This window comes from Sylvia atricapilla, chromosome 3 (genome assembly GCF_009819655.1).
Source record: "Sylvia atricapilla isolate bSylAtr1 chromosome 3, bSylAtr1.pri, whole genome shotgun sequence".
In the NCBI taxonomy this organism is placed as follows: domain Eukaryota; kingdom Metazoa; phylum Chordata; class Aves; order Passeriformes; family Sylviidae; genus Sylvia; species Sylvia atricapilla.
The window spans coordinates 72,047,896-72,060,497 of NC_089142.1; the positions used below are offsets into that span (position 1 = coordinate 72,047,896).

Consider the following 12,602-nt stretch of genomic DNA (forward strand, 5'->3'; position numbering starts at 1 on the left):
CCACCAGATGATGCACTGCCTCCAGAGTGTAGCACTGCTAATCTCACAAGTCTGTGGGTAGTGCCACATCAAGCGTCCCTAATATAAGTAGATTAGTGCTTTGAACATAAAGGAATATTAGAGTAAGTCATTTGAGTAGAGATGCAAGATTCATGGACACAAAGCTCATTACCATAGAAGTGAGAGAAACAACACCCTAAGCAACCATCAACTGAGCCACTTTCTTGGACAAAGGGAAGGAGGGACTTTCATCTTAACAGATCAGGCAGCCTTCTTCAAGCACAAAGTTCTTTCCCATGAGCCGCACAGCCTCCTCCCCACTCTAAAAGATGACATGGAAGATGCAAGTAGCAAGTCCTTTGCATAACCAACATTTAACTTAAACTAGCAAGCTGCTCAGTATCATCTTAGCCAATCCAAAACAGAAGAAAGTTGTGCTGGAAGGGACCTCAGGAAGTCCTTCAGCCCAAGGCCTTTATGCCCATTCAGCACACAAACCAGGTGTCAGTCTGTTACAACAGATATAACAGGTTAATGACACTTGTTCTTACATTTTCAGTGACACATTTGTCTTCTGCACCACTGCACTGTCTGAGAGTTTCTATCATGCCCAATTCAATTACCCATCAATTTATACCCATTATTCCTCATATTTAGTTTTCAGAGCAGGTAAGGCAGATAATTCCCTTTCCTATAATAGCTCTTTTACTTACCCATACGGCCCTCTGGCTTAAAACCAGAATACTAAAAGGCAGCCAAATTAGTAGATTTTCTGCTTCTGTCCTTTCCCTTCATATTTAACTACGTGCTTCTCACCTGGGTTGGCAACCCAGACTCTCTTAAGTGGCAAAACAGTTTCATTTCAAGTCTTGTACGCTCCATTTGGATGTTTGCCTTTTCACAACAGCATGACACTGAGTCGCATTTGTCTGGTGATCAGCTTCAACCACCAGTTCCTTTTCCACCTAGACAGTTCTTCCCCTCCATTTCCCAGTTGTGCTGTTAGTCAGTGCTGCCTTCACACTAAGCATTCCCCTCTTGCACCATGCCATCGTGCTTCCTGCACCAGACTATTTCAGGCTATCAACAACCTTGGAAATTCTCAGTGTACATGGAATCATTCCCATCTTCATGTTATCTAAATGTTTAATAAACAAATTCAAGAAGTCCGGCTCCATTCATGAATGTGCTTTCAGGTTCTTATTAATTAAAAATAGAATCAGGTGAAATTAAATAAAAATAAAAGTAAAAATCAGAACATTTAAGCTTTTGACACATCTTTATGCCACACATGTTTGGAGATGCTAGGCCACACCTATCCAATTCAAATGGAGAAAAACAGGCATTTTCAGTAATAACAATTTTAGTGAAAATACCTGATGGGAATTTGATGGGATATATCCAATCAGGTATTTTTGCATCTGCCTGCTTCACCCCACCATATATTTTAATGCCTGTAGGATTTGTTGCAACAGATGTAGTGTAATGCAAAGCACCCTGTGAAACCCAGAGCCAGTACGGCAAAGATGGTTCCCACTTCAATAATTTGCCTCCAGCCCACTGCAGAAAACAAGGCAGTAAATTCTGTCATGGAACACAGTAACCATTGGGGGTCTCCACAAGGATCAGCTAACTCTTAACTTTGCACAACTGCTCCATGAACCAAAACCTCCCACAGATTCGTTTCATACACAAGACAAACACTGAAGGTAATCTGAACCAAAAGAACTTGCAGGGCATCCATGAACCAAAGGCTCATGACACAAGACAGCACTATCTCCAGTCACTCTGTGGCAGCAGCTAAGCTCTCCATGGCTGACAGGAGGGCAGGCTGGCTACCAACAGCCTGAGCTGTAGGGACAGAGTACAGAGAATCTACAGCCACAGGGGAGTGGGCTGGAAGAATGAAGAATTCAACTGAGCACTGACAAATTCCTCCTGAACATTTTTTGTGGAAGAGCCATTACAGAAAATCATGGCTTTTGCCCAAGAGTTTGTTTCAAGGAGCTGCTGTCAGTGCCCCAGGGCCATCACCACGGCTGACTGGCCTTTTGCCTGGCCTGGTGCTCCATGAGAGCTGCCCAGGGCCATCAGCCCTCACCCCAGCAGGGTCAGGCTCCAGCTTGGCACAGTCCTGCCCTGCCATGGGCCCACATCCCGAGCCAGCCTCACCTGTCACCCCAGTGCCCTTGGCTGCAGCTGTCCTGGCTGGGGTGGCAGGACAGCCCTGGCTCTGACAGACTCCAACAGCACAATGGCAGGAGGCTGCTGTAGAGGTTGGAAAATCTCTTAGACCACCTCTCATGTCAGTTTAAGTGTGAGTCATCACCCTGTAGTTCAGAACCAGACAAAGAAAGGCTTTTTTTGAGAGGTCATTCTTTATCCATCAGCTTCATCAATTGGAAATACCAAGATGTCATCTACTCTAAAACCCACCACTCTTTTCCCAAGGAGGAAGGTTTGTGATATACTTTGAAGACATGCCCTTCAAAGAAAAAACTGAAACTACCTGCAACAATGTTAGCACCATGAAAATAGCTACAGATCACTCAAATGCAGTCCAAATTCTACAGCTTAATTTCTTTTAATCCCAGAGTCAGTGACAAGAGGGAACTAATGCAGATGTCCAAGTATAAACTTTCAAACACAGTATTTTTCTTCATCTCGAAACAACCACTAACTACATAAAAGGACAAGTTTATGAGTAAGGAATAACTACAATGGCCAAAAAATGAGAAAGTCTTCAGTTTAAGGAGGTCTTCTCACCTAGTGATCCTTTTCAAAAATACAGTCCAGAAGGCTAGAAGCCCTATGAAAGGCTAAATAAGAATTTATATCCACATATGCATTTATATACATAATGTAACATATCCAGCAAAACAGATGTAAGAGTAGCTCACATTTTTCAAGATAATCCTAGGAATCCTTTAACCCAAACCAAAGACTGTTCATTTTCAGTTGACTACTGCAACACAATATTTATGAACCACTACTCTGCCCTCTGGGGAAGGCTGACCACCTCTTCCCCGGGGAAGAGTTGGAGTCATCATCTTGTAAGTGTGCAAAACACCTATGAATATGGCACTTAAAAATGTGGTTTAGTCGTGAACATTGTGGTGGTGCTGGGCTGACAGCTGGACTTGAAGATTTTAAAGGTCTTTTCCAACCTTAATGATTCTGAAAGTGTAGGTGCACCCGTGTGAGCCTCAATACATGTAGCCTCTTCCAAGTAGTTTTCCTGGGCATGAAAGATTACCATTGCCCAAGCCCTCTGTCAATAGGGTGCATCCAACAGCAGACAGCTCCATGATATCCACGGGAAAAGTCACACACCCACGGCTGCACGCTGACCACTAGCACTGCACACCTCCAGATGTGTAGTAACTCAGCAGTTAACCAGCATCTACCTTTTCACAAAAAGCAGAGATGACTAAATGCATTGGATAGTCAGACTTTCCACAACAGTGAATTTTGTAAGTAACTTCAAAAAAGAAAGATATTCTTTTTTTGCTTGAATTTAATCTTACATACACACCCACCTCCCTGCCATATGTAATCAGAAATGAATCACAGTTATAACAGCAGCTGCTTTAAGTCTTTTTCTGCTTTTTTCCTCACTAGAGATAACACCTTCATTTGTGCCCACTTATGGGCTCACTGTATATTTTATGTCAGTCCAATAATCTTCCTGTCCAACACACAGCTAATTGCCCCCATCCATACAGACACATACACAGTATTCTGTGCCTCCTGTGTATCCCTCTCCAGCATGATTTTGGCATCCTTACAGTATGCCTCATCAACTGCACTTCGACTTGCCCAGTTTGCAGCTGCATAGTTACAGCTTTGTATTGCTTGCTGAATAGAAGTTGCTTGGTTTTGTTCTTTGTCCTTAACACCATGCATGGTTTGTCAGTACAGGCCATGTGAATTCCTCATGTTATCCAAGAAAGCAGAATCAAAAGCATATTTTCTATCATGTCACATGAATACCAGTTGTTTTCACTAAAAAATAAGGACATAGTCCAAGACTAATTTATACAGACATAAAATCAGCTGTGGAGCTTTCCAAGCCTATTTTCCTGCAGTCTGTCAATCAAGGAACTCAGGCATAATTGCTGAAGGACCTACTCAGGTATGAGTTCATTCATTTTCACACAGAGCAAATGACTGGTTAATACCCTGTTCTTTAAAGAATATGAAGGGGGAGCTTAGATATGCTACTAGAAATGATGCCCTGCTACAAGGAACTGAGATGTGAAATGACAGCATCCTCATGCATTTGTCTTAGCCATGCATTCCTTTTGGGTCCATCTGTTCTGTTTTCTAATCACATGCCCAATTTTGGTAGTACTTGAAAGAATGAGGTATTTCAGTGATTATACTCCACTGACCTCCAATCAGGATGTGCGACTATATCCATGATTACCTTCCCTTTTGTAAGTATCTTGTATTTCCAAACTGTGAAATCCACCTACTCTAAAATTTTTGATGCTTCAGCACAAGAAGGAAGCAAAACTCTTATATGAACATGAACATGTAAGAGACATTTTCATTTCCTTTTAAGTCTATGACATCCAGGACAACTTCCTGTGACCCAGCAGTCAATACAGAGTTCTCACATGAAGTCCATCATTAGCATCCTCATTAGACTGAGCAGAGAGGCTGATTTCCTCTCTAGGCTGACTTAAAGGTATACAGACACAGAAACTGTTTGCTGTACTGTTTCTGAGATGCTGACTAAAGGACACAGGTAGTGTAGGAACTGAACTACTTTAAATGACCCCATTAATAGCTACAAGGAGAAAGGACTCATTTTATGCAGTAACAGATCTAGGAGCAAACATGCTTTTTCTCTGTAAAAGGCTAGACAAGTATCTATGGAGAAGACCTTAATCTGCAGTGTTTATAGACTTTCATGTCTCAAGTACTGACCAAAACAGATTCTCTTTATAAAAGCAAAGAAAAAACAGTGTTGGTTTTCTCTTTTCCTGTAAAGTCTAAGTACTAGGCTATTCCTCAAATGCATGTTTAAGGCAGAGGTATGGCAAAAGAGGCAAGGGAACACAGGTAGCTAAGCTGCACTAAGTTTTTTAATCAATAAGGCTGTCATATGCGCTTTATTCTCTTCAGTGATGATGGAAGCAAGAAAATGTGCTCTAAAGCCATTAAAACCTCCTGAAAAGCGCATCTAAATTGCACAAGATGTATGAGATATTAAGCCTTTGCACAATTCACTTATTTAGCAAAATTTCAAGACTTTAAGTCATCCTATAAAGGCTTTGCAAAGTAGCAATATACATCTTTGAGATGTATTTATCATATTTTCCTGAAAGTGTATGATAGTGTCATTAGAAGTAACGTCTACACAGAATGCAAGAACATAATGTATAAATATGCAATTTTTCCCAATATTTTCCATGGTTATGCAAGTCAAAAGCAGCTAAGTTCTCTGATTACATAAAGAAGAACAAATCATATCAGAATCACTTTATCTACTTACAGTCAGAGAATTGGGGCCAGATATTTCTGAAGCAGAATCTGACATAAGTGACTAAGTAGCTTTCTTTCTTTTCTTACTCTATAACTTTTAAATATTGACATCAATCTAGTAAGACTAAAGCCTCCAGATCCTATTCAGGATTTGAACCAAGAGCTCCTGCGCTGTTAGGTGGCAGCATGTAGATGGCCCTCTTTTATGGCCCAGCCAGACCCAAGAGCTCTTCCTCCAAGCTCCTTGCTGCTGGAATGCCACCTTCCCATCTGACTGTCAATGCTCTTGGGAACAGAAGATACTACAAACTACTTTAAATATTTGCTTAAACTTCTTCAAGGTGACAAGATTCCTAAGCATGGTCTTAGCAGCTTCTTCCTGAGAGCATTCTGTTATACAGCAGCATGTTCTTCAAAGATGGCAACTTATGGCACATTAAGTGTTCCAAAGAAACATTCTGGAAATTCATAAAAGCTATTTTCACTGTCTAAATGCAACTCAAAGAGGATCTGCTATGCTCTTTTAGCAAGGAACATCCTTAGTATTTTGTCCTTAAGTCCTTAAGAACAGGGTTTGGAGGGCATAGAAAATGAAGGAAACAGTAGCACTAATTGCCTGTATCTTTGAGTACATCTACATCAACTTTTGATTAGATTTCCCTGCTATTGCTGCCACCCTAAAACATAACTGTACCATAGCATCCTAACAGTAAGAAGTTCTCTTACATCTGAGGTCAAATTTTCTGGTTGCTGAACACCACGGATATGGGACATGTTGGATCCTAGGAAGAAAATGCCAGCTACCCCAGATCAGGAACATCAAGCAGCAATACCAGGATATTTGCACCTCCAAACACCCCCAAAGAACCAAGAGCAGAAGCAATAGTGCCTCTGTATTACAGAACAGCTCCTGGCCAGATCACTGAGCTAACAAGGGAAAGCACCACTCGAGCCAATCGACTCCTAAAGAAAGGAAGAGCACACCAATTAAGTCAGAGGCAGGAGTGACCAGAAATGAAGGGCTTATGTTAAGTTACTGGCACACATTGGCTTGTAATAGTAGTTGCTTGCACTCTCTGTCTCTCTTTTTCCATTATGCTTTCCCTATCCTAGCAGCAATTTGTTCTCTTATTTTGCACTCTACAACTAGGTCAAAAAGCTTGGATCCAGCATTTGATCACAGATAACATCATCTTCTTAAACACACAAGGTTGACCTACCCGTGGACCTGCTGTAGCCAGGTGCACTTTGTGAAGGAAAAGCATTTCAGCAAGTGCCTCAAGACCTCCTATCCATTACTCACATCCCAGCACCTCAGAACTTACATTACTGCTTTGATATTTGTGACAGACATTTGTTTCCTCAACTTGATTTCATCAGAACTACACAGTGCCACAAGTTACCAGTTTAAAAATCAGGGTATCAAATCATATGGCTGGGAATTTTCTCACCAACTAACAGAATGATTTGCAAAATAGTTTAACAGGAAATAACACAAAGTGCCAGCAAGCCATCTGTTCTAACCTCTATGCAAAAGTTAGCAGCTATTTTGGATTTCAACAAAGGAAATAAGCTAAAGCTATTAACATTGGGTGTTTTATTCCCCAGGGAATAGAAGCACCCACTATTTTTATTAAATAGAACAGGAATAACAGGAACTGGGGATCCCTGAAGAAGAGACAGAAAACAATAAATCTGAGACACAAACAGCACTGTGCTGCACAGCAATGCTAGTCACTTATCTCCTCACACATAAGTCAAGCTAGACCTTTCCCAGGTTGTCAGAACCTGCCACACAAGCAAGGCAGCATCACCACACATACATACAGTGCCTGACTGCAGACTGAGGACATACTCAACCATCTAACACACTGCCAGCAGCCCCCAGCACATCTGGGTTGCAAGTGTACTTCCGCGATGAAGTATGAGTTAGCCTGTCTATGCTCAAGATAATTTTAGGGATGGATACAATGCTTTTTAAAGACATAAGTTTAATATTGAGGCTAGGAAGGGAAAGGTAAATAGTTTATTCAAAAGAAAAAAGGGAAGTGATGGTATTTTCTACTTGTAGTTAAAAAGACCACAAGCTTTACAAGTGGCTCTTTATTTTTTCTCTTGGGAACTTTCACTCACTCAATAACTAACTCAAACCTTTTCTTCCTCCACATATTCCCTTTCAGGAAGAGGCAGTCTCCCAAACCGAGCTTGACACTAGGTTTAACCCTAGTCTGATTCAAGACTTTATCTCCAGCATCAATGATGCTGAAGTCTCATGAGACATTTGTCTCTTGGCATCACATGATGTCAAGTACTTGCCCCTAAGCAAACCTTGAGATTTTGACCAAAAGGCCATGCCCTGAAGTTTTGATACTAACCAAAAGTAATTTTCATCTCAGTCTCACGTAAACCTATTCCTTTTAATCTCAGAACCTAGAAAGAAAGCAACTTATATCCAACACATTTGAATGGAGAATACAGTTTTCTTGGTGCTCTATCTAACTCTGTATTTCTTGCTTGTAGTCCATAAGGGGCTGAAAGACATGCTGCCACTTCAAGGCACTTCAGTGGAGACCTTTTCCTCAACAGGTATAGATACAAACTTTTGAGTCAGAATGGTGCCCAATTAAGCAACGATGATGTCAGCACAAGTACCTTCAGCATAACTCCAATGATAATATCTGCAAAGGCCTAAAGCCAGTCAATGTACAGACTAGATTTATAAGAGCTCAGTTATATACAATGCAATAGTTTCCACAGCTTGGAATTTGAGTAGTCAAAAATAAAATTATCACAGACACTACAGATTTCCCACATATCAAATCATGACACTACCTGAACTTCTGCCAAACCAAAGCTCCATTCTATAAAGAGCATGCAGCATCTATCATCATCATCACAATCAACAGAAGTAAAGGGCAGAAGTAACTTCTTCTGCATCTATTAGTGGAAGGAAATATTCACAGCAATATCCATATACCTCCCTCAAGAGACATCAGCATTGTTCCTGTCAACCACAATTCTAACTCCTTTATTTCAAAGGAAATATGAATTCCTCAATTACCAGGTCATCAGCTCAATTCCTTTCTAAACCAGCATTAAAGCACTAACTCCAGTTCTGTCTGTGTTAAACAGGATATCACTATAAAGCAATATTTTGAAGTAATAAGCTATCAAAGGCAGAGAAATTAAATGATAATCAATGCTGAAATAGCATCATGTCATGAAGCTTATAGTTCAGAACGTCATCTTACAGATGCTTATGAATAAGAACCTTCCCTAAAACTCAGGAGTTCTTTACAGAGGCACATAACAGTGATTTTTAAACAAATTACAAGGTTCAGCTTTTTATAGTGGCAAACACAGCTCCTATTTGCACATTTGTCAGAAGCACAGTCGAACTTTCTCTGGGCTCCAGGGCTCGCTCCACCTTCCTCCCAACCATCCAAAGCTGCTTCCTCAGACAGGCTCCTGCCTGCCTCATGGCACAAATTTCAGCACACTACACCGACTGCAGCAGGACTCTTTGGCATTTACTTTTAAGGGCCAAATGAAGGAGCACTACCGAAAAAAAGCAAAGACAAGCAACCTTAGGCAACTCAACTTCTGCAATCATCCTGTCCTGAGATGCACGTGTTGAATTTCACATCCCAGCTTTTCATAACCATTAGCCTGTTTTTACAATGCCTTGCTGCCCTGCTACACAGTCAGCCTGGCTGTGGAGGCCTGCAGACACATTATATGTTATAATGGCTCCCTCGGCAAGCCAGCAGTGTAACTTGGCACACAAGCCACTCCACGGAGATCTCCGGGCTGTGCACTGCTGCTGTAGGTCGCGCTGTGTCATTTCACCACTCTCTTGGCATTCGCTCTGGCCAAAAGCCACGCAAGGAGGGTTAAGTTTAGGGACGGCTGCAGAGAAAACCTTGCAGCCAGGGGGAATCCCAGCCCCAATGTCGGAGCCCTATTGCACGGCGCAGAGCAGGTGACCCGCATCGCCCTGACCAGCGGCTGTCCCCAGCTGTGAGCGGGGACGAGGAGCCGGCCGCACACGGGAGCGGAGCCTCGCCGGGGCCTGGACACCCGCCCTGCTCGGGGCAGCGCCTCTCCTCATTCCGCGGGGTACCCTGCGCTGCCGGCGCCCGGGGCACCGCCACAGCCTCGCCGGGGACAGGGTGTCTGTGACTAAGCACACGCGGCCTCCCCTCGCCCTCCCGCTCACCGCCTCGGCCGGGCTCTCCAGCACCGGCGCGCCCGGCCCTGGGCACCGGCGGAGCCGATCCCGGCAAGGGGCCGGGCCGGAGGCACCTGCGGTGTCCCCGCCCGCGAGGCCCAGCGCCGGGCAGCAGCCCCAGGCGGCAGCCGGGCCCGTGTACGGGTCTCCCTCCCGTGGCTGCGCCGCGACCCGAGCCTGGGGGCCGCGCTCCGGGCACCCCCCACGCCGGCATCCCCACGGCCGCCCGCTCTCCTCGTACCGCTGCCATCCTTGAAATGAGGGGGTGGGACGTCTCGCAGCGACCGGGTCCAGCCCCCCTTCTCCGCTTCCTCCTCCTCCTCCTCCTCCATGGGGCCGGGGCCGCCCGGGACGGCGCTGCCGCCGCAGACCTGCCGCTGCCGCCGCCGCTCCGCCGGGGTGGCCGCCGCCCGGGGAGCGCGGCGCCGGGCCGCCCTGCCCCGCGGGCTCGGCACCCCCGGGCGCCCCTGGTCTTCCTCGTCGTCGTCCTCGTCCTGGGAAGAGGCGGCGGAGCGGGAGTCGGCCGAGGTGCTGTAGAAGGGGTTCCCGCTGCTGTCCTGGCCCGACTCCCCGAAAACGTCGTCGGAGATCTGCAGGCTCTCGTAGCGGGATCGCGCCGCCTCCAGCAGCGACAGCGCCTTCCTGCGCGCCGGCCCGCCGCCGCCCTCCGCCATCATCTCGGCCGCCGCCAGCAGCCGCCCGCGCTCCCCTCGGCCCGGCTCGGCCGGGTCCTGCGGCCGCAGGCAGCAGCCCAGCAGCAGCAGCGGCTCGGGCACGGCGGCGGGCAGGCAGCGAGGAGGGGAAGCCCCGCCGCCGCCGCCACCGGGGCTGAGCCCTGCCTCCCGCTCCCGCCCGCACCACCCGCCCCTGTGTGTGTGCAGGGACATGGGGGGAAGGAGCCAGCTCAACATCTCCAAGTACCACATCCAGCCAATTGCCGCGGCACTCCGCGCTCGGGAGGTGGGGTTATATGGGCGCCGCGGGCCAGCGCAGGCCGCCCACCGCCCGCCCCGCCGCCCGCCGCCGCTCCGCCCATTTAAAACCACAGCGCCGGCTGCCGCGGGGCCGCCGCTGCGCCCCGACGCCGGGAGGGGCTCTCTAAGCCCAGCACCGCTCCAGCTCCCGATCCTGGCCCCGGGCCTGGCCCTCGGTCCCGGCCTCCATCCCCGGTCCCCGGTCCAGGCCCCCGATGCCGGCCGGAGCTGTTCTCCGCCGCGGTGCTGGAGCGGCGCAGGACAGAGGCAGGAGCGCTGGCCTCGGTGCTGCGGGTCCCTCAGGAGCGCCCGCCGTGCGGGAGAGGGTGAAGGGCTCCCGCGGAATGGGAGGAGAAAGGCGCCGAGGAGAAGGGGGTCCGAGCCCCGACAGCATGGCCGGGGCGCACAGCTCGTCGTGCAGGACAGCGTGAGTTGGGCCCTCACGTCGCTGCCCCAAAGCAGGACACAGCTCCAGCCCCGCGGCAGCCCTTGAAGAAGAGTGGGGAAGGTGCTGGAGCGCAGGGCTGTGAGACATCTGGAAGGCCCTACTACCCGGCTTGGGCTCCGTCGGGGCTTTGCACTGGCCTTGAGGGACGCACACATGCTCCTGCCTGCCTGTCCAGCTCTCTGCAGGGTGTGGGGCTCAGCGCCTCCACTGCATGCTTTGGTTTCTCCAGTGAGTACAGAGTGAAGTAGCCATTCTTCCAAAATCGACACCGATTTTAAAGCAATATCATGGCACAAGGAAAACGAGGAAAGTGAAAGCCCTGACTGGGTTAGTTAAACATGATGCAGAAGTATGCCTGGAGTAATCTAAGGATTTCATACAGCAGCTGATGCCCCTGGTTGTGTAGCAGTCAGAATGGTCTCTCTGATGTTACAGGAATGTTTGAAACCTCTGATCAAGGTTTATTATTTGCTATTGGGCATGCCACTGTGCTGGTTACTGTACAAACACTTTTTAGGATGACATTCCTTCCCTCCCCTGTCAACAACAATAGCAGCTATTGAGCCTACCCTTTCACAGCACTGCTTTCAACAAGAAACAGTAGTAGGATTCTGGCGGAAGGGGGGGTGCAGCATATTATGTGCAATTTTTTGATGCAACCTTTCAGTGTAGATTGGTCTGAAGATCTGTTAGTGCTACAGATTTAACAAATTTTATAAAACTGAATGATTCTGACTTTAAAAATGGAAGATTATTGACCTTCTTTTGATTTTCAAGGACTCCAGCACAACATGGAAAATTATAAAAGCTGGACTGTGTAGGTATTTAAAAGACCAACCTTATGTTCTATTCAGATAATTTTTTAATTACAATCGATTCATTAAAACTTTAAAGTTCTATATAATGTATACAGGCAAATCTAGAGAAAAGAATCCATCTTCTGCATCCTTAAGTAAACAGGAAAACCCCAGTGTATTTTGAGAGTATTTTTTGTATTTTGTATTTTTTGTATTTTGTATTTGTATTTTGTATGATGAGATTTAAGTTGCATTTCTACTTTCAAAAACGTCAAAACTATCTTACTGATTATATTTAAAAATCTGTAAGTTTATATAGAAACTTTTTTTTTAATTGCAAGCTCAGCCAACTCAGCCTGTGAGTTGAGCATTGCACTGTCTTCATTTCATCTCACTGTTCACCAGAAGTCATAGGTCTGTAGGCCAAGCTATTCTTTTAATTGATCCATGTCACCCTGTGTTTTAGAATACTGTGGTGGGATGCATGACTGGATGTGCCAAACCTTTCTTGCTGCTAATGATGAGTGACCAGGTTGAACCTCATGAATCCTCATTGCTGGGTTGGGTAGAAAGCCACAGACTCTTCTTCACAAATATTGTCTGTTTTATAGCTGTTCTCATGAAACAAACAAAAAAAATGGGATGGCTTTTGTTGACTT

General features: G+C 46.1%; 1 protein-coding gene across 1 annotated transcript in view; it reads right to left on the reverse strand.

Moving 5' to 3' along the window:
- Positions 1 to 10,650, reverse strand: part of PGBD5 (piggyBac transposable element derived 5) — a 61,570-nt gene extending 50,920 nt beyond the window's left edge. Inside the window, exon 1 of the mRNA XM_066315745.1 lies at positions 9,966 to 10,650. Within this exon, the coding sequence (XP_066171842.1) occupies positions 9,966 to 10,650 (685 nt within the window). The remainder of the gene's footprint in view (positions 1 to 9,965) is intronic.
- Positions 10,651 to 12,602: the final 1,952 nt, after the last annotated feature.